Source organism: Crotalus tigris, unplaced genomic scaffold (assembly GCF_016545835.1).
Source record: "Crotalus tigris isolate CLP2741 ecotype Arizona unplaced genomic scaffold, ASM1654583v1 scf7180000017611.44802233496:7321179, whole genome shotgun sequence".
NCBI classification, from domain to species: domain Eukaryota; kingdom Metazoa; phylum Chordata; class Lepidosauria; order Squamata; family Viperidae; genus Crotalus; species Crotalus tigris.
This window is the reverse complement of record NW_024096511.1, coordinates 1151693-1172956: the sequence shown is the minus strand read 5'-3', so window position 1 is coordinate 1172956 and position 21264 is coordinate 1151693. Positions and strand designations below refer to the sequence as shown.

At 36.7% G+C, this 21264-nt stretch overlaps 1 protein-coding gene across 3 annotated transcripts in view; it reads right to left on the bottom strand.

The window, feature by feature from the left end:
* The window catches only part of MAP3K5 (mitogen-activated protein kinase kinase kinase 5), a 118344-nt gene that overhangs the window by 49475 nt on the left and 47605 nt on the right, over positions 1 to 21264 (bottom strand). For all 3 annotated transcript variants that reach the window (XM_039323147.1, XM_039323155.1, XM_039323166.1), the window contains 5 exons: positions 20823 to 20846; positions 10531 to 10724; positions 8456 to 8624; positions 6093 to 6199; positions 4823 to 4993 (listed from right to left, as the gene is read on the bottom strand). In XM_039323147.1, the coding sequence (XP_039179081.1) occupies positions 4823 to 4993; positions 6093 to 6199; positions 8456 to 8624; positions 10531 to 10724; positions 20823 to 20846 (665 nt within the window). The remainder of the gene's footprint in view (positions 1 to 4822; positions 4994 to 6092; positions 6200 to 8455; positions 8625 to 10530; positions 10725 to 20822; positions 20847 to 21264) is intronic.

Genomic DNA, 21264 nt, shown 5'->3' with positions numbered 1-21264 from the left:
TTGTCTAATCTGATTTTTAGATTGTAAATTCATTATTAGACAACCGTCCTCTTTTATTACTATTTCCCAACTTCTCTTTCTAATCATGAAAACAGTCATAACTGTCATAACCAGTAATTATTAACAGTGTTGTTCATCAAAAGTTATAAATGACAGAATTAACATCACATGTTCTAACTCATTCTGAAAAGTTTACTCCTGTTGAGTAAGTGCTGTACAATAAATATTATGTTGCACAGAACTGCCCATTCGGAAGTATCCAGGAACATGGAATATAGACTTTTAGTCAAGGTAAAAGTCTGATTGGCAAGTGCTGATGGGAGGCTCAAAGGGATGGGTCTTTCCCAGCCATTCCCTGGAAGTGCCACAGATTGAACTTTGGACTTTGAACATGCAAAGTATGTGCCCCAGCACTGAACAGTATTAACAACAGTAAATAATAACAATAGGCTCTTATATTCACATAACAAATAGTTACTGCATTGGTTTTATTGCTGTTGGTTTATTAAAGATTTCTTAGATAACAATAGCCCAATTTCATTTTGTCCCTATTTTAATTAGAGCTCCCACTGGAGCTGAGATGAAACGTCTGCAAAAAAGGCATCTCCACTGTACTTTAATATTGAAGTCAACTAAAAGTTTGCTCTTACTCTTGTAATTATGCTAAAAATGTTCTCATATCTCCTGCAATTCCCTGAAGTATGACAAAAAAGTATGTTCAGTTTATCAAAATATTAATTTTCAATTTAAAAAAATCTACTAGATGCTCTTTATTTATGATTAAGTTGACAGACACATTATAATTTATTCCAGCTTTATCTGTCATTCCTGCCGGTTTATTTGATAACAGCAAATGAGAATTCTGTCACCTATAGGGAGAAGGGATCCTCTGAGAAGTTGCTAATTCAGCATTAAGATCATCAGATCATTAAGATCTTTCCTTTCCCTTGATGTAAAGGAAGACTCTCTGAAAGAGAGTTCTCCATTTACGAAATGGATAGGAAGCTGGTTTTTACCACTTCGTCTCTGCACTAAAGTCTCCTTTGGTCACTCATCAAATACAGTCCTGAATATTTTAAAAGCATTTTACATATTACAGAATTCATTGTAGTATGGAGGATTCCCTTATTATTAATAAAAAATGATTGGTACACAGATATAGGTAGTAAACAAGGCAGAAATATTATAAAAGAATACAGTATGTATTTGCCAGATATACTGCTCTCCAACAGCAACAGACATAACAGCAGTGTAAGTTGACAGGATGGACCAATGTTGCATGGAAGATAAAATACCACAGGGAAGGCATGTCCATCATTTTCTTTCTATATCCTTTCTAAATGCCCCACAAGACAAAGTTAAAGGCAATGGCTAGGAGTCCAGTGAAAAGAGGGACTACAGCCATCTTCATTCTAAAAATACATATAATTCTTCAAGCACAATTAATATTATTATTGCTGCAAAAGATTTGAATTTAAAATTTAATTTTAAAGACACCTTTTGCAAGTAAGGTATCTCTTCGAGAATGTAACCAGCTGAGGACTGAAAGCCTTTCTCTTGCTCCTTGAGTACAAACTGAATGTGCTAGGAAAGAAATAGCTAGATCTGCCAAATGGATAGCTTGCATATCTGGGGGTAAGGGGCTTTGCTGCAGTGCCAGCTATCAGGAGAAATATTTTCGCTGGTATAGCACCCACAAGCTTTGGATTGCTTGCATTTAAACAACTACTGTATGGTAAGATTTGGTCATTTTCCAGAACTCTTTATCACACAAAATAATTGCAAGTCAACAGCCAGTCAGCAACTGTTGACGACTATTGTTGATTGACCACATTTTCCTAAAGTAATGTTAAAAAGGGTAAAGAAAAGCAAAAAGAGTGCCAATGATTCAAGACTTCCCATATCACTCTCAGCCCCCCTTTAAAAAAAAAATAAATCTCTGAGAAACTCTATTCTTTCTGCTAATTTTTAACCCTGTTCAAATGTTCATGAGAGTCACAAGGTTGGGGAGGGGGGGGGAAACAAAGTCCAAGCCGAAAGACAACTCAGGGTTCTATCAATTCAGAGCTAGCATCAAAAATCCAGATGGTTGCACTCCCAGTCAAACCCACAGGAGAAATGGCAGTCACATTCTCTCTATTTTCCTTTGGAAGAATAAAACCTTCCCACTAATCTATTGCCTGCCAGTTATGATGATGGCTATCCTTTTTCTCATCTGACATGAAAATGTGAATCTGAAATAAATAGATAGTATAGCAGGTTCATTTTACACTGTATTCATATTAGCATATTCAATGATAATTATAACATTGCTTGTTTGGTTATGGATTACTGTGTCGTGTGAATACCGTCACTGTGATTTTGAACCATGGTTTGCAGCTTAGGCAGGGAACCAGCCATGGTTTCTTTTTAAATAAGTGTAACAAATGATGGCTTGGCCTGAGATAACTACAGAAGAAGAAGGCAACAAGGCACTGATTTGTTCTTTCCTAGGATCACTTGCTGTGTCCACTCAGCCAATATGGGCATGAGTTGCTCAAAGAAATGATAGCTGTTCAGCGGTTTTTCCTTTTTCTGTCCCATCATGTGCTGTTCAAATGGAGAGGCCAAGGGCATCAGGAGAAAGAGCAAGCAATGATAGGTAATCAGTGACTTTTATATCTTTTATATCTTCACAGTGATTAGGAACACTTCTTCACTAGTTGCATAGCTGATATGGACTATGGGAAAGGAATTGATGTAAATATATTCACTATCTAAAACCACTTTAATCCAATACCATGACTGTCTTTAGCATTCTTAACTGCTCTGAACATTTGTAACAATAGTCCAGAATATTCTATTGATTTGTTATTGGCAAATTGTTTTATCTCTTCACTTTCCAGTACCTCTTCTCCTTTCTGTTGCTCTTTTTCCATCTATTATAATTTGCTTTCTTAGTAATGCTGGCTTGGAAGCTGGCATCAGACAAATTCTGCTGTCTGCAAGCTTTGGGTCTGCCCCCATACCAATTTAACTTCTGCCTGGCTTGTTGGTCAGTCTCCTGACAATGATGGAGAAAATCCTTTCCCCCAGTTTATGAGGTCAGCATAAAAAGCCACAGGGGAAATCGGACAGCTAATAATTAACCTCTTATCTCTGTGTTGATATTAACCGAAATCTTATCGCCTAGCAGCATTCACTCTTGTTCTCCATGTAAAAACAAGCAGATCACAAGAAAAGACCAAAAGATAAGCTACAGGGATTTGAATTATGCTTTAGTGGGCATTTCAAAACAATTTTATATATTTACGTGTGATGAAGGTAGAATTGCGATGGCAAAAAAAAAGATGACTGATTCCAAACAGGTGTGCAGTCTAGACCCAATTATGAAATGAGTCTTTGCAATGTAGATGGTGAGATGACCACACCTTCTATTTGATTAGCAGAATATAAGGAAACATTGGCGAGAAATCATTATGAAAAAGAACCCTCCATTTTTGCATAAAGCTGAAATTCTCTAAAGTCAATGGAAAGATTAAAAAAAAAAACAGGGTTTTTTTTTCTCTTAGAACGCCCAGAACGGAATTCCGGCACCTTTTTTGGATGGAACCTTGTAGGGTAGGCAAGGCGGGTTGTATGACATCTGTGAGTTCCAGCACCTTTTTTTTTTTTTTAGAAAAAAAGCACTGAAACAAACTACCATAGTTTCTCATCTTTGCCAACATTCAACAGCATTTCATTTTAAAAAGTACAGTCAGTTGTGATCAGGAATTGTTTTAAAACATTCCAGAGATATTTTTAATTTTTTAAGCACTATATTTTTCAATGTCCTAAAAACAAACAAATAAAACATTAAATAGAATAATATACCAAACACATCAATTTCCTAGAGAATGATAGGAAACAGAGACTCTTTCGGAAACAGAAGTGATATCAACTGCAGAAAAAAAATGTTCCATAACTGTGTGACCATCACAGAAAACCTTTTGTCTAATTTGTTCTGAAATTAGTGCTTCTACAACGGTTGTGATTAAGACACAATGAACTCAGATTTGTTTAGTACATTATATTATTTCTATATGCGTAGGGGCTGTTTTCTTCAACAGACAAAAGCAAGTTAAATGGAAAATAAAATCAATTGTCAAAAATTAAATTATCTCTGACGTTTGCTGATTTATTATAGCCAATCAGTCAAATGTATAGTTATGTTAAAGAGTAATATAATATGCATAGATATTCTTATAGTGTAATCTACCTGGAAAATATTACCTAAAAAATCTGAAAACTATCCAATCTGACTAAATTTTACTTAGTCATTATAAGTAAATTATAAGTAAATTAATCCTCAACTTACAACCATTTGTTTAGTGACTGTTCAAAGTTAGAATGGCACTGAAAAAAAGTGATATGATTATTTTTCACACAACTGTTATAGCATCCCCATGGTCGCGTGATCAAAATTCAGACACTTAGCAATTGACTCATATTTATGACGGTTGCAGTATCCCGAGGTCATATAATCATCTGTTATGACCTTTTGACAAGCAAAGTCAATGGGGAAGCCAGATTCACTTAATAATCATGTTACTAACTTAAGAACAGCAGTGACTCACTTAACTGTGGCAAGCAAGGTCATAAAATGGGGCAAAATTCACTTAAGTGCTGTCTTGCTTAGCAACAGAAATTTTAGACTCTATTGTGTTCATAAGCCGAGGGCTACCTATATTAATTAATTCACATATAAGACTGCTTCAGAAACACATTTGAAGAATAAAAATTCAGTGTTCTTTTAATATCAAAAAAGTAAACTCATAGAGCCATGTGGTAAAGTGATACTTACCAAAAAGCACCTTGATCTCGACTTTCAGTGTCTTTAAATCCAGAATCCAAGAACATGTCTTTATAGATTCGTCCCACAAGACAGTACATATCAGAAGCAACTTGGCTCTCTTGCTCCACCAGAGGTATCATGATATCTAGAGCTTTCTGTCTGTCACCAAGTAGATTTCGTCTGTTTTATTTTAAAAATCAAAACAAAACAAACATTTGAATATTCCATAGCAATAGTCCTAATGCATTATCACTTCACGTGTCAAAGATGATGCAGAATGTCTGACTAGGAAGAAGGGAGAAGAATTCTGATTGATATTTAAATGTTCCGTTTGAAAACAGTTTCTTTTGTTCTTGGTAGAGAAATATTTTATAGGAATCTCTATTTATTTAAATTGCCTGACTCTCAAATGACTCTCAGTGGCTGATATGATTAAAGAGAGATGGAAAGTGGGGGAGTTCAAGAAGAGGGTATATATTCCTGTAAAAAAAAATCAACTGTTACATTATAAAAGAAAACTTATATAGGTTCAAGAAACAACCTAACCCATGGCTGGGAAGCAAAGTCACTTTTTCAAAGGAACTCTTGTAGAGTGGGAAATTTGATGGGGGAGGGGCTGGATGCTGTTCCAGAGAACAGACTCCACAATAGAGAAGGCATATTTTCAATAATCTATTTCTCTGAAGAGACAGGGAGTGCCTTCATTCTGTGCTATCTTAAAGGACAGACAGAAACTACTGGAGACAAAATCCCAAATAAGAATCAGTTGTCTAACAAATTACAAAGATGGACACATTTTTCAATTTTGTGTATTGTACCATATTAATAATCTGAAACACGAATGTATAAAAGGGATATAGCAAAATGATGCTTAATCATTCTTGCCCTTCTCCCTCATTTTTAGAATATGTCCCACTATCATAGAGCTAATAATAGAATCGTGCACTGTAAATCCATATCATTTTGTTTGCATCTCCACTGTGCCTGCTTCTTTTCTAGGCTGAGCCATGTTAATTTGTGTATTATGCTTTTGAGTTTGTTTCATGGACCATTCAATCAACATTGGTCTCTTCAGGCTTTTGCTGTGCTCAAACTGCAGAAAATAAAGTTAAATAGTGATATAAAGCCAAAGTCAAGATGGAAAGTCAAATCTACTTATTGTAGAAGCAAGAGGCACAGAATGAAAAAAAATGCCTGAAGCATTTTTTTTTTTTAAGAAAGAATGGAAGGATACTTTGATTGTGGACAAACTGCCATCAAGAAAGAGGAGAGTCCTTACCTATTCAGTGCAAATGCATAATGAAACTTCACATGATGATGCAAAGCCAAGTCAAAGGTTGGAAGTTTTTCTAATGCCTCTACCAGTTTCACAATAGAATCATAATCCTTCCAAAAAAGATAAATAAAAGAATGTATTAAAACATGATCTCATATCAGGCAGGGAAAAAAACACAATCTGTCTAAGTCTTCCTTGGCCTGAAAGAATAAAAACTACATACTGAATGGATGTAATACCTACAATACAATACAATACAATACAATTGGGACCTACAATAATAGTATCATTCAGTTCTCTTTGGTCTACAAGACAAAGGAGTCCCTGCGGATTCTACTCTGCTAGTCATTGCCAATTAGTCGTTTATCATCTCCGTTTCAAGGCCACTGAGCCAGCACTCTCTGAAGATGTTTATGTGGTCATGTGAACAGCATGACGTCGCTGAGTGCTGTTTCGTCCCTTCAAAGGGATACCTATTTATCTACTTGCATTTGCATGCTTTCAAACTGATAAGTGTGCAAGAGCTAGGTGAAGACGGTCACTCACCCCATGGCGTGAGTGCTCAGGTCTCGAACCCAAGCTATTAGCTTTCCACCCGACAAGCCCAGCACCTTAACCACTGAACCACTGTGCCATCCTTTTGGTTTACAAAGTTGACTCTAATTACATTCAAAAGGGAGGCAATTGCTTTTCATTGCTTTCAAACTTTTGAAAGGGCAACAAAAAGAACAGATAATTTTAAATGTTGCATGTGATTCAAGAGTAGTGATAGTTTTGATCACTGTGAGATTTAAAAACATACATATGCTGTATCTCCCTCCTTCCCTTCCTTCTTTTGCAATTGGAAATATCTTTTGAATTTTGGTATGAAATATTTCCATAATCAAATCAAGTCTTTCTGTCAAACAATGCAATAAAAAATCTCAAAGAACAGGGCAGGTTGAGGACAATTAACCTTGACTCTCACATCACATAGCCCTCACATACCTGTTGAATTTTCTACATATGTTGATAGGTCATTAATAATGTTATTATCTTTCACTCTCTCAATGCCCTGTAATAACTATTTCATTTTGGCAGTTTCAGACAGCTATTATGCTTAAGCACTTCTGGAAGTGCAACATGTTTTCCCTTTCCATAGTGCAGTATCTTTATGAGCCATTCCCTTCCCTTCCCACCCTACAAATAACAGCACATATCCCACTGTCTGGCTTGTGCATCTTGCTGTTCTATCTGAAATAAGGAAAGATTTTACTTCACATCCAAACTACTTTCAGACAGTTTAACAGGAACATGGGCAAGCTTTATTGACATGATTACAACAAGAAAGACAATAAACCAGACATGACATTTCCATATACAAAAGACATATGCTTAATAATCTCCTCAGTATGGGTTTCCGTTACTCGGCCATCAACTGTATCCTGTGCTTTTGAGTGCAGACTTTAGCCAGTCTGAAGAAAATCCTCAGTATCTGAAATTCAGTTCTTTTTTAAAAAGCATCAATTCTGTAGAATATGTGATAGCAAGGCAGGGTATCATATAGAAATGGAATTTACTCCCATAATTTGCTGAATCTTTGTCATTGTGCTTATAATATAATGTCCCCCAATATGCATAATGGATTCTACTTTTTAAAAAAATAAAATCTGAATATGGTAACAACATTCATTTATTAAATCTGGCAACTGTTAAAAATATTTTCAGCCTGCCATGAGCATATGCGGTAGTGACCATTTACCCCAAGCCCTCTGCAGAGTCCACCTGGCCCCAATCCATTCTGTGTCAAGCATTTGTTCTGAGAACATCCGAAATAGCCTTTTAATATATGATAAATTTGAATCTCTCTGTAGTAAATTTAGACACTAAACGGCTACATATTTATACATTTCTAACTAAAATCATCCCTTTCTCGCCCCTGCCCACCCACCATCAAACTAAACCCGTTGAGAGGGAAAAAAAATGGGAAGATGGAGGAAAAATTGTGGAAAATCTGGTTTGGTAGGAACGACTGCTATTTTTAGGAAAGAGCATTCACTGTAAATTTCTTTACAAAGTCCCACTTGTTTCACTTCTGTTTGCATTTTCAGGAATGAGTACTTGTTTTATGCAAGCAAAAAATGAAAGTCTGGCAAACTGGTGGGATGCTGTAGTTTGCTGGCATATAAAAAATAATCTATAGCTCAGGGAATTGGGGATTAAGTGGGTGGGGTGATCTAAAAAAGTTTAGTAAGGACTAAGGATACTCAGGGAACATAAAATGTTGAATGACCTATGCTGACTAGAATTGAATAGAGGCCCTCTCATATGTTAATGAAACAGAGTTAATAGAAGTAATACATTTAAATTAAACATTCAATTCCTACCTGAATATCCCTGTAAGATAACAGCAGGTTTATCACAATGTCAGCAGACAAAAGCTCAATGTTATCCACTCGCTGTCTTATCCTGGCCAATTCTGCAGCTAATTCCTTCCCAGTGTACAAGTTACGAGCTTTTCTGATATCGTTAAGTATTGATTCCCTGAAGTATTGGCTAGAATAGAAAACAAATAATCAAGTCATAAGATATAAACATTGTAATTTAATTCAAATTACTGGCTATCTGACAGACCTGTCACTGGCTACATATTTTACTCGTAAGTCATTTCTCACTAGGAAGCAAAGATCTTCAGTGGCAAAAATGCTTCGCCTAAAGTTGGATAAGCAGTTGACTTGGTCTTTGTGAAACGTATTGGCACTCCGCTTCCTTGAGGCATTATTTCTTTGGGGAAGGAGGAGAAAGGAATGGTAAGAAACTGGAGATTCCTCTCAATTTGGTCCTCTGAACATCCCTTAAAAATGTTCACAAATCTGTAGCGACTGAGGGTTCAAGAGGGACAACTGAATGGTCCAACTGATTATTCAGCGTGCCCATCTCTATTTTTAAAAAAATCCCCAGTTCATTCCCAGTTCTTACCATCATCACACAGGATGTTAGATGGCCTTAGGCAAGCTTCTCAGCTTCATCCTTCCCCTAATTGTATGTAATACAGTAAAATAAGGATGTTGGTACATTAATTAATTAATTTGATATGTTTTATTTATTATTAAATTTCTATACTGCCTATCTCACCAAGGCTTTTCAATGTTTCTAATATATAAATGTCAGGTATGAGTGTTATCAAATTTCCCCTGTAAATGCCTTACTATTAAACAGCAAGAGGCCTCCCTGGGTTGCCATTATAATTCTGAAGAAGCAATTCATTTCCAAGCTGAATGTAAAAGGGGATCTTTTTTCCCCAGGCTTCTTTGCTCTACTTCAACTCATCCCCAAATATGCCTATCACTTCCAAGCAAAGCATCTTCCCCATAAGCTTAAAAGGGAAGTTGTATCTTATTTCCAAATGGTGGAGGGTTTAAGGCAAAGTGGTTTCTCTCCTTTCTGATCTACTTTTCATCTCTTTGGACTTTTATTAATCATGAAAGCTTTTGACAGATGGAAAAATGGACAGAACAATGGACCATTACTAATCTGAAGAAGGTGATATGGATGGAGATCCCAGCCTGGTGCTCTAATAGCCTTAATCAGAAGTAATCTGGAAGCCAAAGTTTAAGCAACTAGCCATCCTAACATGAAATTACTCTGATACATATGAACAGAATATTGTATTGGCTGCTGTTTTCAAATGCTATGTCTGTTACACTTACTGGGTCCATATGATTTTCTTGAGGGGTCCTTGGTGTTCCCTGAGCTTGCTTGTTTTCTTGCAGACGTTTCATTACCCTAACTAGATACCACCATCAGTGCTAATAAGGAGTGCCATTTGCTGTCAGTTTATATCCTGGTGTCTTGCCTGTCTATGTGGGCGGGGGCGGTTTTAGAGATTCTTTGGCCGGGCCACTTACTAATGGCTCTTTGGTAGTTTCTTGATTGGGGTATTGCTTACTTGTTGATCTGAAAGTGACCTTGGAGTTAATCTATGGTGGAGAGGTGCTGAGTCTTTTTCTTTTTTGGACTAGTTGATTGTCTCTTTTGCATAGTCTATAGATGTTGTTAATGTCTATGTGTCTACTGATGACTGATCTGTCAGAGCACCAGGCTTCTAGAAATTCCATGGCATTTCTGGATTTGGCCTGGATCTGGTGTAGGATTGTCTAGGTCTTGGATTGTCACATTTTCTCAGCTGAAACTGTAGTTAAATCTGTCTGTATGTTGTGAAATTAAGAATTTTCGTCATGCCTTTTGACAGCCAGTTGGTGCTCATGGATGCGTTCTGCCAGTCCACTGCCTGTTTGTCCTACATGGTGGCTGTTGCAGTTCTTACACTGTATGTAGTAGATGACTCCTGTTTTTTTTCTTCTGAGGTTGCTGGGTCTTAGGATGTTTTGAAGGGCTTGTGTGCTATGCTGATTTTATTTTTATGGCAAATTTGAATGTTATAGCTGAAGACACTCCATACCTTGAGCTGCCCTGTGCCATCTTCAAGAGCTGAATAAAGCGGTCAACTAAGGGTAAGCATATTGGTCCCAGCAACAGTTCAAAGTTGGGTTGCATCAATTCAGTCAATCCCTTCATGAAACTGCTGTCACAGCAATAGACTTTGTTATGGGGAGTTATCATGTATGGAACAAATATATAATTGCCAGTGCACATCTGCACAAAAGGAGGAAAAGGGTGTGTTTAGCAATGTAAATTATAACATACATAAGATAATCTTAAAGTCAATATACTTTGTAGAATGTGACTAACACCTGACATAATTTTCAATTAAATCTCTTTAATTCATGCAGGTTTCCTTGTTAATAGATGACATTGTATACTTATATGATTAACTCTCCACATTTCTTTCCTTATGGGAACATATAGCAACTCATACCAACAAAATACATCTAAACAACAAAAGCAGCAACATATATAACATAAAAAATAATGATCAGTTAATTAAAAGTGGAAAGTTTTTCCATGTTCCCTCTACCGAAATAATGATACCTCTGCCTTCCCCACACTGGTGTCCAGATGTGATAGACTACAATTCCCATCTGTCCTAAACTGAATGTTCATAGTAACTGCGAATAAGGGAAACTATAATCAAACATATCTGGAGAGTTATCAGATTGGGAAAAAATTGGCAGAACATTACTATTTAAGGAGGGAATTCTTCAAAGTATCTTTACTGAAAGAACAACCTGCACATCAGACAAGTTTGGACATAAAGAAGCTCTGCAGGTGAACAAATATTTGGATTATGCAAGGGTAAGGAATTATAGTAATGGATCTCTATTTTACTGTTTACTCTTGTAAACATGATAGATATTCTTTGTAGAACTGAAAGGAGACAACTATAATTTTAAATGATGGCATAGGAAACAGATACCATAAGAATAAATTCTTGGTATTATACAACAGCAATTTGCATTATAATCAGTGGTGGGATTCAAATATGTGAACAACCAGTTCTCTGTGTGGATGTCACTTCCAGAAGTCTATTCTGGGCCTGGGCAACAAAAAATTAGCTACCAGTTCTGCTGAACCTGTACGAACTGGTTGAATCCCACCACTGATTATAATGCATTATAATATATACATTAAATTATAATGTAAAGAATAGAGAGAAGTTCAAAGTTTATCAAGGTTGAATTATTGAAATATCATCAAGCATCTTAACTATATTTTTCACATCAGGATTAAGCATAAAACTTTCACATAACTTTTAAATATTTAGACATGAATATACTCAAAGTTTTAAATAACTTTAAATTACTGCCCTGTCTGGAAAGCATAAGAAAGGATACAAAAAGACAAAAAACAATTTCTCTAAAAGAAACATTTTATATTTGCTGAAAAACAAAGCAGGGTAAGGCATCGCCTGCTTAAAAATATAGTATCAAGCAGCTCAGTTGGCATAGTTACTCCTTTAAAGTAGAAGAATCAACAAAGCAATGGACTGAGATGGAAAATACTTGGTTTTAGGCTATGAATGTAAACTTGGTCAGCCAGTTGGCTTTCATGCCTAAGCAGGAACTACAATTCATAATCTGCTGATAAATAGCCAGATGCCTTAACCACTAGACCAAATTGGCTCTCATCCTGCCAAACTAATGCTATCAAAATTATTACAAACTAAAATGTAACTTGTTTTATTTAAAATATTAATAATTAAGAGAAAAGATCAAATTTTTAGAGATCTTAAGCTATAATGCTAATACTACTATAGTTATGCTCATGATGAGAGCACACAGACAGACAGAGATACGCAAGCTGTGCTCATTCTTTTTGCAATTCCCAACTTTCTCAACAAGCACAGCCCTCCTCAATGTGCTGGCTAGAAATTCTGGAAGCTGGAGGACTAAAACAGTGGTGCCCATACTTTCTGGCCTCAGGGACTGGTTTCCATGGATGGGAAGGTCGGGGGCACAACGTAGATCCCATATGCAGATGAAGTTTCGCTTGTGCGGCCCGTGGGTTAGGGATCCCTGGACTAAAGTACTGGAAAACAAAAAAACTGTGAAATAATAGCCTAACCTAAAATAGATAAAATCTGAATTCCCTAGAAAGAAATTCAGGTTTCTCTACAGAGTTGGCCTCCACATAAACAAGCACAATGTTGATATAAAGTTCTACTTTTTGCAGTAATAACAGCTCTCTTTTGTTAGAAAGATCCTGTCAACTCAGAGAAGCTAAGGCATGTTAATTATTAATCCTCCCTTATTACATTAGGCAATATGCTTTTGTAGCAATCATTAGATCTTTTCTAATTATTCCCAAGAGGAAACACTAACAGGATGATGATGAATCGATTCTTCTTGCACAAATCTTATTTTGCCACTCTCAGAAAACACACATAATAACTATGTTAGAGCACTGTTGAAAAGTCCTTCCTGCAGCATTTTTTTGAGCAGTAGTAATAAATAGCAAGCTTCAGAGCCTATTAAGAGTTAGGAATGACCTTTGTCACTAGAATGGTGAAATGTGCACACGGGCATATGTGTGCACGTGCATATACACCCAGACTGATATTTTGCAACAGAATTAGGAATTTAAAATGCATAATATCATGCATAATTATTAAGATTTAGGGAAATTTTCTGATCTTTCATCACTGGCCTAAAGTTCACATTATTTGTGAACCTGATACTCATCACATTCTTTCTTCTGCACAGATTTCATCATTGAAAAGTAGATATCACCATCAATGAAGCAGTATGTTTAGTGACTGCTTCTCAAATCTACACCAATTGAAAAATATATATCTTCTCGCTGGCATTGCCTCACATAAGATCAGGAGAGAAGTTGCAGCAGACAAGAGAATGACCCTTGACATCCTCTGACGGACATAATGCCCCAAGCCAGCTGACTCTGATCTAGGAACAGCTTTATAGCAAAACCAATCATTCTTGAGGATACACAAGAACAAAATCAAATTAAAAGATGGAGGTGGGAGACCGTTGAGCAAGAAATAACATTAAAGGATATGGTTGAAGGATCCGACCTCCCTTATACTACTTGGAGGACCCTGAATAGGTTGAGTTACTACATAATTTTCAATTTATATTCTCTCTCTCTCTCTCTCTCTCTCTCTCTCTCTCACACACACACACACACACACACACACACACAGAATTAATGTCACTTGTGAAATTTCTCTAAGTCTATTAACAAACAGCAGTCCTATTTTTCTTCTCTGTTTGTACAAATTACTTGCTATTTCTCCTATGAGCCATTAGATATTTCTCAGTTGGAACAGACAGATTTTCCGAAATAAGTTGAGTATGTGCAAAGCAAAAGGATACTACAGTTGGACCAGAAACCTAGGCACGTGAACTCACCACATTTCATATTTATTTATTTAAGTTTTGAGGCCACCCAAATCCTTAATTTTGGTCAACTAACAACATAAATAGAAAAAAAACAGTGTAGAACATCTAGAATTGTTCACTTGCATTTCTGTTTTTGGAATTCAAAGCACAGTATCAGTAGTGGAATCCTTCAAGTGTTTGGGTTCTATCCTCTCCCAAGATTTGAAATGGACACCTAATATTAGAATCATCCTCAAAAACAGCACAATAAAAAACGTTCTTCCTGCGTCAACTTAGGAAGTTCACACTGCTCCAGGAGCTATTGATACAGTTCTACAGAGAAATGATTAAATCCATGTATAAATCCATATCTGTCTGGTTTGATACAGCAACTACAGTACGTAAACAGGACGGATACAGACTCCAGTGGATAATTAGGACTGCAGAAAAAAAGAACTGCAACTAATTTGCTTTCCATAGAAGATCTGTATATTATGTGGATAAGAAGGGGAACTGAGAAAATAACTGCAGATCTCTCTCATCCTGGACACTTCCCTTCAGGGTGCCGCTCTACAGCATTACATGCCAAAACAATTTTCCCCTCATGCCATCACTCTGCTGAATACCTAATCCTCATAGTACTGGTCTTATGTCTAAGTATATTCACTCAAGTTGTATGGCTGTAGTATTATTATTATTATTATCCTTCTCATCTTCTCTTATTGTTCCATTATTATGATTATTATAACCCCGCTGTTTCGCATGTACACTGAGAACTTCTGCACCTGAGACAAATTCCATATGTGTCTAATCACTTCTGGCCAAATAACGTATACTATTCTAATATTTTACTGTATTTTGCAATTTATCACTATTAGCTGCTTTAGACAGCATGCATGGAAATGTAATTAAGAGTAAATTAATTAACTATGTTTTAGGATTGTGATGACATAACATACACAATTTTTCAAATGCAGAAATAAAATGAATGAAAAGTTGGTTGCCTTCCTAAAACTTGAACCATTTCATACCAGAAATGTCTAAAAGGAATGCCATGGATGGAAACTTGCAACAAGATTTTATATCTAGCATATCAAAGAGAATACTCAGTTAATTGCTGATACTTCTAGCCAGGCTGAGAAAATTTAAGATTTTCATTATTATTACTAGAGGATAAAAAGTTGAGACAGTCCTCTATAATGACACTTCCCAAAGTTGCAGTCCTCGTGCCTAAAATATAATCATTTTCAAACACATTTCCTGGTTCAATTTTCTGATGTAGTCTTCAAATAGAGAAAAGAGACAAAAATATCCTATCCAGCTCTGCAAAACAATTCTCTTTGCAAATTGCCAAGAGGTACACAAGGGAATGCAGCATTTGGATAACTGTGATGCTAGCCAGATGAGGACTCCTAAGATAAAGCATCCTTCCTGCTAAGACCACCAAATAGTTTGAAGCTCATAGAAAGGAAGTCAAGTTCAATGATCATTCCTCATGAGACAAAACTTTCTTTGAACTCTGCATTTTTTAAAACTCTGTCCATGTAATCAGCATTCCTCCACAGCCCATGCACTTGAATCCTAAAGCGACCTGAGTTATCTGGCAAGAGTTTATTCAGTATTTTACTTACTATCAGATTTGAACTATCGAAGACAAGAGAACGGGTGTCTTTCTGCTCTTTTATCAGACAAGAGCAGAAAGGCATTCAGGGTGACTTTCTCATTTGAGCAAATATAGGGTAGGATAAATGTGGTTCTCCTGATTGCACTATTATGCCACAGTTATGAAACCTTAGAGTAGCATGATATTTAATCGTAGTCTGATTTCACAATTAATTTTTGTACTGAGAGAATTGGGATAATATTATTTTGGGGTCCCACTTCACGTTATCAAAAGTGTTATTTGTTCTTGCAATAACAAATATTCTCCTCATAAATGGCTATGGAGATTCTCAGTCATCCAGGTCACGGCTGTCCCAAATGTGCTTTTTCAGGAGGCAACTGGACTTCCTTGTTTTTCTTTGAAGACGTTTCGCTTCTCATCCAAGAAGCTTCTTCAGCTCATTCCCCATCATCCGGTCAGAGCTGAAGAAGCTTCTTGGATGACAAGTGAAACATCTTCAAAGAAAAACAATGAAGTCCAGTTGCCTCCTGAAAAACTACATTTGGGATTCTCCTCACAAATAATAACAAATATTCTCCTCAATCTGCCACCCCAGGAACTTTTGAATTCTCTGCAGGATCAGCTTAGCTTTTGTATTGCCTTCAAAGTATAGTTTTGTGCAGGTTCTTATCTTTTCTGCTAGAGGCACAGCTGCATATCCTCCCTAGTTCATAAAATAGTGAAGGATACAGTCAAGTGTTGGTAAGGAGTGCTTAGCAACAAAAGATGTTTGAGCTAAATCTTTTTGTTGTTAGTTTAGGTGCCGTTCCTATCCAGAGAGACTGTGGGTAGCTTACATTCTTTTCCTTTAACAAGAAAATTTAAATAGGAAAAAATATCATAAAAGAACAACCATCTAAATAAAAGTCAAACTACAAAGAAAACCATGGCGACTGAAGAACAATAAACATCCAAACGCCCAACCAATGTGGGGCTTCAAAAATCTAAGTTTTTATAGCTATCTTAAAACTCAGCAGGGTAACATTGTTCTTCTGCAATAAAGACTGCAGTAAATGTGATGTAGACACAGAAAGTACACAATAATTCTAGTAGTCTGGAAAATCAATTTGTTCGGCCAGATCTTTGCAAGAGAAGAAATGGTAACTTTCAGTATCTATCACCATATGATTTTAAACTGATCAAATTTATCACACATTAGCCCAAATTCACCCTACACTTTATAATATGGCTTATCTATATCCTATTTCTTTTCTGTTAAAAGATGGAAGTGATGTTAAATATTGACATCTTGCCGTATTTGTCATGTCTCCGGACTGACTTCCTCTCAGAAGAACATCATTAGTCCTCTGGGTGTAGGAAAAGAAGAGGCTGAGCTGGAAGGCAGCATTAAAAGTGTCATAATTTGGACTCATTGCATTGTCATAAAAGATCTAAGTTGCCACCAGTGAATTCAGTTGACCCTTAATCTAGTGCCAATTTAGCTTTGACCATTAGTTGACTAGATTCTTGTATTAGAGGCAGTAATAATAAACTTTTCTGGGCTTTGAAATCAATAAATGTTTCTGGTTTGTCTCATACTGAGGAAGAATAAAAGCAACAAATTACTAAAGTAATAAAGTGAAGTCTTATTCCTTTAAAGCAAATCCTTCAAGTTCCAGAGAGCTGCATAATTCTTGTCTACATGCCTCTGAGGATCACCCAGAAACTGCATTCAGTACAAAATATAGTGGCCTAGATACTGGCAGATCTGATCTGCTAAGATCACGTTAAGTTAAGATAATGACCATTTTTTACTGAGAGCACACTGTGGGCACAACATTAAAAATGAATTCTGTTGCCTGCTCTCAAAGGAAAGTATATATCTACTCATACACATACATATACACATGCTATATACATACATACAGGGCTTTTTTTTGTCATAGAACACCCAGAATGGAGTTCCGGCACCTTTTTTGGATGGAACCTTGTAGGGTAGGCAAGGCGGGTTGTATGACATGTGTGAGTTCCGGCACCTTTTTTTTTTTAACAAAAAAAAGCACTGCATACTTAGATATACCTACACCCATACTTATATATACATTATAAATATTAATCACAGTCCATTTTGAATACATAGTGGAAAAAGTTCGCAAGGTGGATGCTGTATGGAACAAAACTGTGACTGAATCTGGATGTTCTGTTTCAGATACCACGAAGCCTCTTCCCAGAAGGTAACAAGGAAAACAGGTCATGAAGAGGATGTGTAGTGTCCCAACATCTATGGACCTTGCTAAAGCATCACTTATAAGCTATGTCTGGATAGAAGGAACTACCAGTAATCTTTTCTGCCATCCTCACCACTCTCTGCATTGCCTTCCTGTATGAAACTGTAATGCTTCCAAACCAGACAGTAATGCAGTATGACAGGATGCTCTCAATTGTCCCTCTATAGAAAGTAGTAAGGACAGGGGAAGGAAGATGTACTTTTCTCATGCGACACAGAAAATGCAGGCGCTGCTGTGCCTGTTTACTAGTATTTTACTGTTGAGCGACCAAGCTAGCCTATTCTTTAGCTGCACACCCAGAAACTTGATGCTGCTAACCACCTCCCCAGGTAGTAATAGTAATAGTAGTAAAGTTGGAAGGGACCTTGGAGGTCATCTAGTCCAACCCCCTGCTCAGGCAGGAAACCCTACACCATTTCGGACAAATGGCTGTCCAGTCTCTTCTTAAAAACTTCCAGTGTTGGAGCATTTACTGCTTCTGGAGGCAGGCTGTTCCACTGATTAATTGTTCTCACTGTCAGGAATTTTCTCCTTAGTTCTAGGTTGCTTCTCTCCTTGATTAGTTTCCATCCGTTGCTTCTTCTCCTGCCTTCAGGTGCTTTGGGAAATAGCTTAATTCCCTCTTCTTTGTGGCAGCCCCTGAGATATTGGAATACTGCTATCATGTCCCCCCTTGTCCTTCTCTGTGTGGCTGTGCCTGCCTTTTCTGAAATCAACTATGATCTCTTTATGTTTTCTTACATTTAAAACCAGGCTGTTTTTGTTATACCAGTTCACCAAACCCTCTACTTTCTTGCAGTAAGCACCCTCATTGTTATCTTGAATAAGGCCCGTTACTGTTGTATAATCCGCATATTTAACAATATGGTTGGTGGCAAACCTAGCACAACATTCATGGATCAACAGGATGAACAACAGCCAACTTAGGACACAGCCCTGAGGAGAAACTGTGCTCAAGAAAATGTTAGAAATATTAGTCCCAACTCGCACGTACTGGGGCCCATCAATAAGAAAATAAAGAATCCAGTTGCACAAAGGAGTATAAAAGCCTAAAAGGCCCAGTTTGTCTACTAGATGCTGAGGAATGATTGTACTAAATGCCGAACTGAAGTAGACTAACAGCATTTGCACAGTAGTGTTTCTTTCCATTAAGTGCACCAAGCTCAGATGGAGAAGAGAAGAAATAGCATCCTCTGTAGACCGATTTGGACGGTAAGCAAACTGAAGCGAGTCAAATGCTGAAGGGAGGCTGGATACAATAATGTCCTTCATCAGCCTCTCAAAACATTTCATAATGATGGATGTAAGTGCAACTGGATGATAATGATTGAGACCTGTAATTGTAGACTTTTTTGGCACTGGCAAAATAATGGCCATCTTAAAACACGATGGGACCACTGCCTGCTGCAGTGAAAGACTGAAAATATCTGTAAGAACACAAACCAACTCATCTCACATTTCCTAAGAACAGGCCTAGGGATATTATCTGCGCCTGCTGCTTTTCGAATGTTAACTTTCCGCAATATTTTCCAGACAAAGGTAACATCAAAGCTAAGCACTTGCTCATCAGGATGGGGCAGAGTTTTCCTATAAGAGGTGCTATTTCATACCTTGAATCTTCCCAAAAACATGTTCAGCTCATTTAAAAAGTCTGTGTCACCCTTACCACACAATGGAGCCACCTTATAGTCTGCAGTAGCCTGGATGCCTTGCCACCTATGCCTGAAAAAGCTGTCTGAAATTGTCTGAACTTTCTGACAATGGGTTTGTTTTGTTTGCTCTTTTTATGGCACTTTTCAAATTGGCTCTGATTGTTTTGAGTACCTGCATATTGCCGGGTTTAATAGCCACATTCCACACTTTCAAAATCTTGCGAACCTCATATGTCATCCATGGTTTTTCATTAGCCCTCACAACAATGTTTTTAAGGACACTGACATTCTCAATGCACTTTTGAATATTTGCAGACACAGTGGTGGCATACTCCTCCACATTTATATGTTGGTTATCTATTGCCACTTCTTTCAACATGCCCCAATCCGTGCATTCAAAGCAATCTTGTAGTTCTTCTATAGCTCCCTCCGTAGTATTATATCTATATTACAAGCCCTATCCCATTTACAGATAGGCTTCTGCACCTTCTTTCACATACACACGCGCACACACACACACACACACACACACACACACACGTTAATTATAGCTTTTGGTCACGCCTCACCTTCTACTAGTTTAGCATAATAAAATCAAACACATTTTTAAAGTATAGCTCCCTCAGGTCAATCAATGATTTTTGATCAGTGGAAGATTCAAGACAGAAGGAAGCATACTGTTGATGCAGAAGAATCAAAGTTTGACAAAATAGACAGGAATACTTTTTTACAAAATGCAGAATAATGGAATATGTTTTCTTCAGATGTAGCAAAAGCCACTTGTTTAAATGGTACAGTTTCCTCCATCCATATCATGGAGAGCTTGCTACTTCTTTTTGCTATGTCAACCTGTTTACAGATTTCTGAAACCTTTTACATGGCTACATACATGCTTCTGGCTTCACCAATGCAGTTTTTCTTTTGTGTACAAAAGCCTTCATGAGTTATGAGTGCTGGTGAAGTCTATGTGATATGCACAGTCTCTCAACCACTGACATTTATTGAGACAGGAAATGCACCTGTCTAAATACAGCTTTCAAATGCAGATGCAGAAAAGGAAAACTAGGTTGGAAGAAACTCAGTGGGAAGTTGTAAGAATAAAATGAGTAAAGAGAGAATGAAGAGCATAATACAAGAAAGATTGTTCATTTGAAGAAAACAGCAAATCTTAAAGGCAGACAAAGATCAAGTAAACTGATTAATACAATACCAAGTATTAAATCTATTAAGGTTCCAAAAAAGTTCTGCTGGGAATTGAACTGAATGACTTTATAGTTATATGATTTAATAGAAGAATTACAATTACAATTACATCTTCAGACAAGTTATCAACCAATAAGGAATTTTGCACATTTCAGAAATATATACAGCAAATGCTGAAATTTCACTTTTGTTTTTAAAAACATACTTACATTATTCTTCTGGCAAATAATTTCCTGTGAAGGGGGGAAAAAACAGATAAGAGAACTACCCATGAACAATGTATGCATCTACTTACTGTATACTTAACAAAAAATACACTTACTTTTGTTTGCTCTGGGAATTTTAGATTTTCTTCACAAAAATCTGTTGCTTGGCATAAAAACAAATTGCTGATAGGTGCTACATTATATTAGCATTATATTAGTTGCTGAATGAAAGGGCTTTAAGTATGACTAAAATTTCTCATGTTATTAAGTCAAAAGGTTTTGGCCCTGGAAGTTAAACAGATGAAGCTTTTCTTGGAATGGGCATAAGCGAATAAGAAAAGCTTCATGAGTTAAGTTTAAGTGTATCAATTAAAAATGAAGAAGGGCAAAAAACCAATAACTAAATGGTGAAAAAAAATTACCAAATAATAGTTACATCACAACT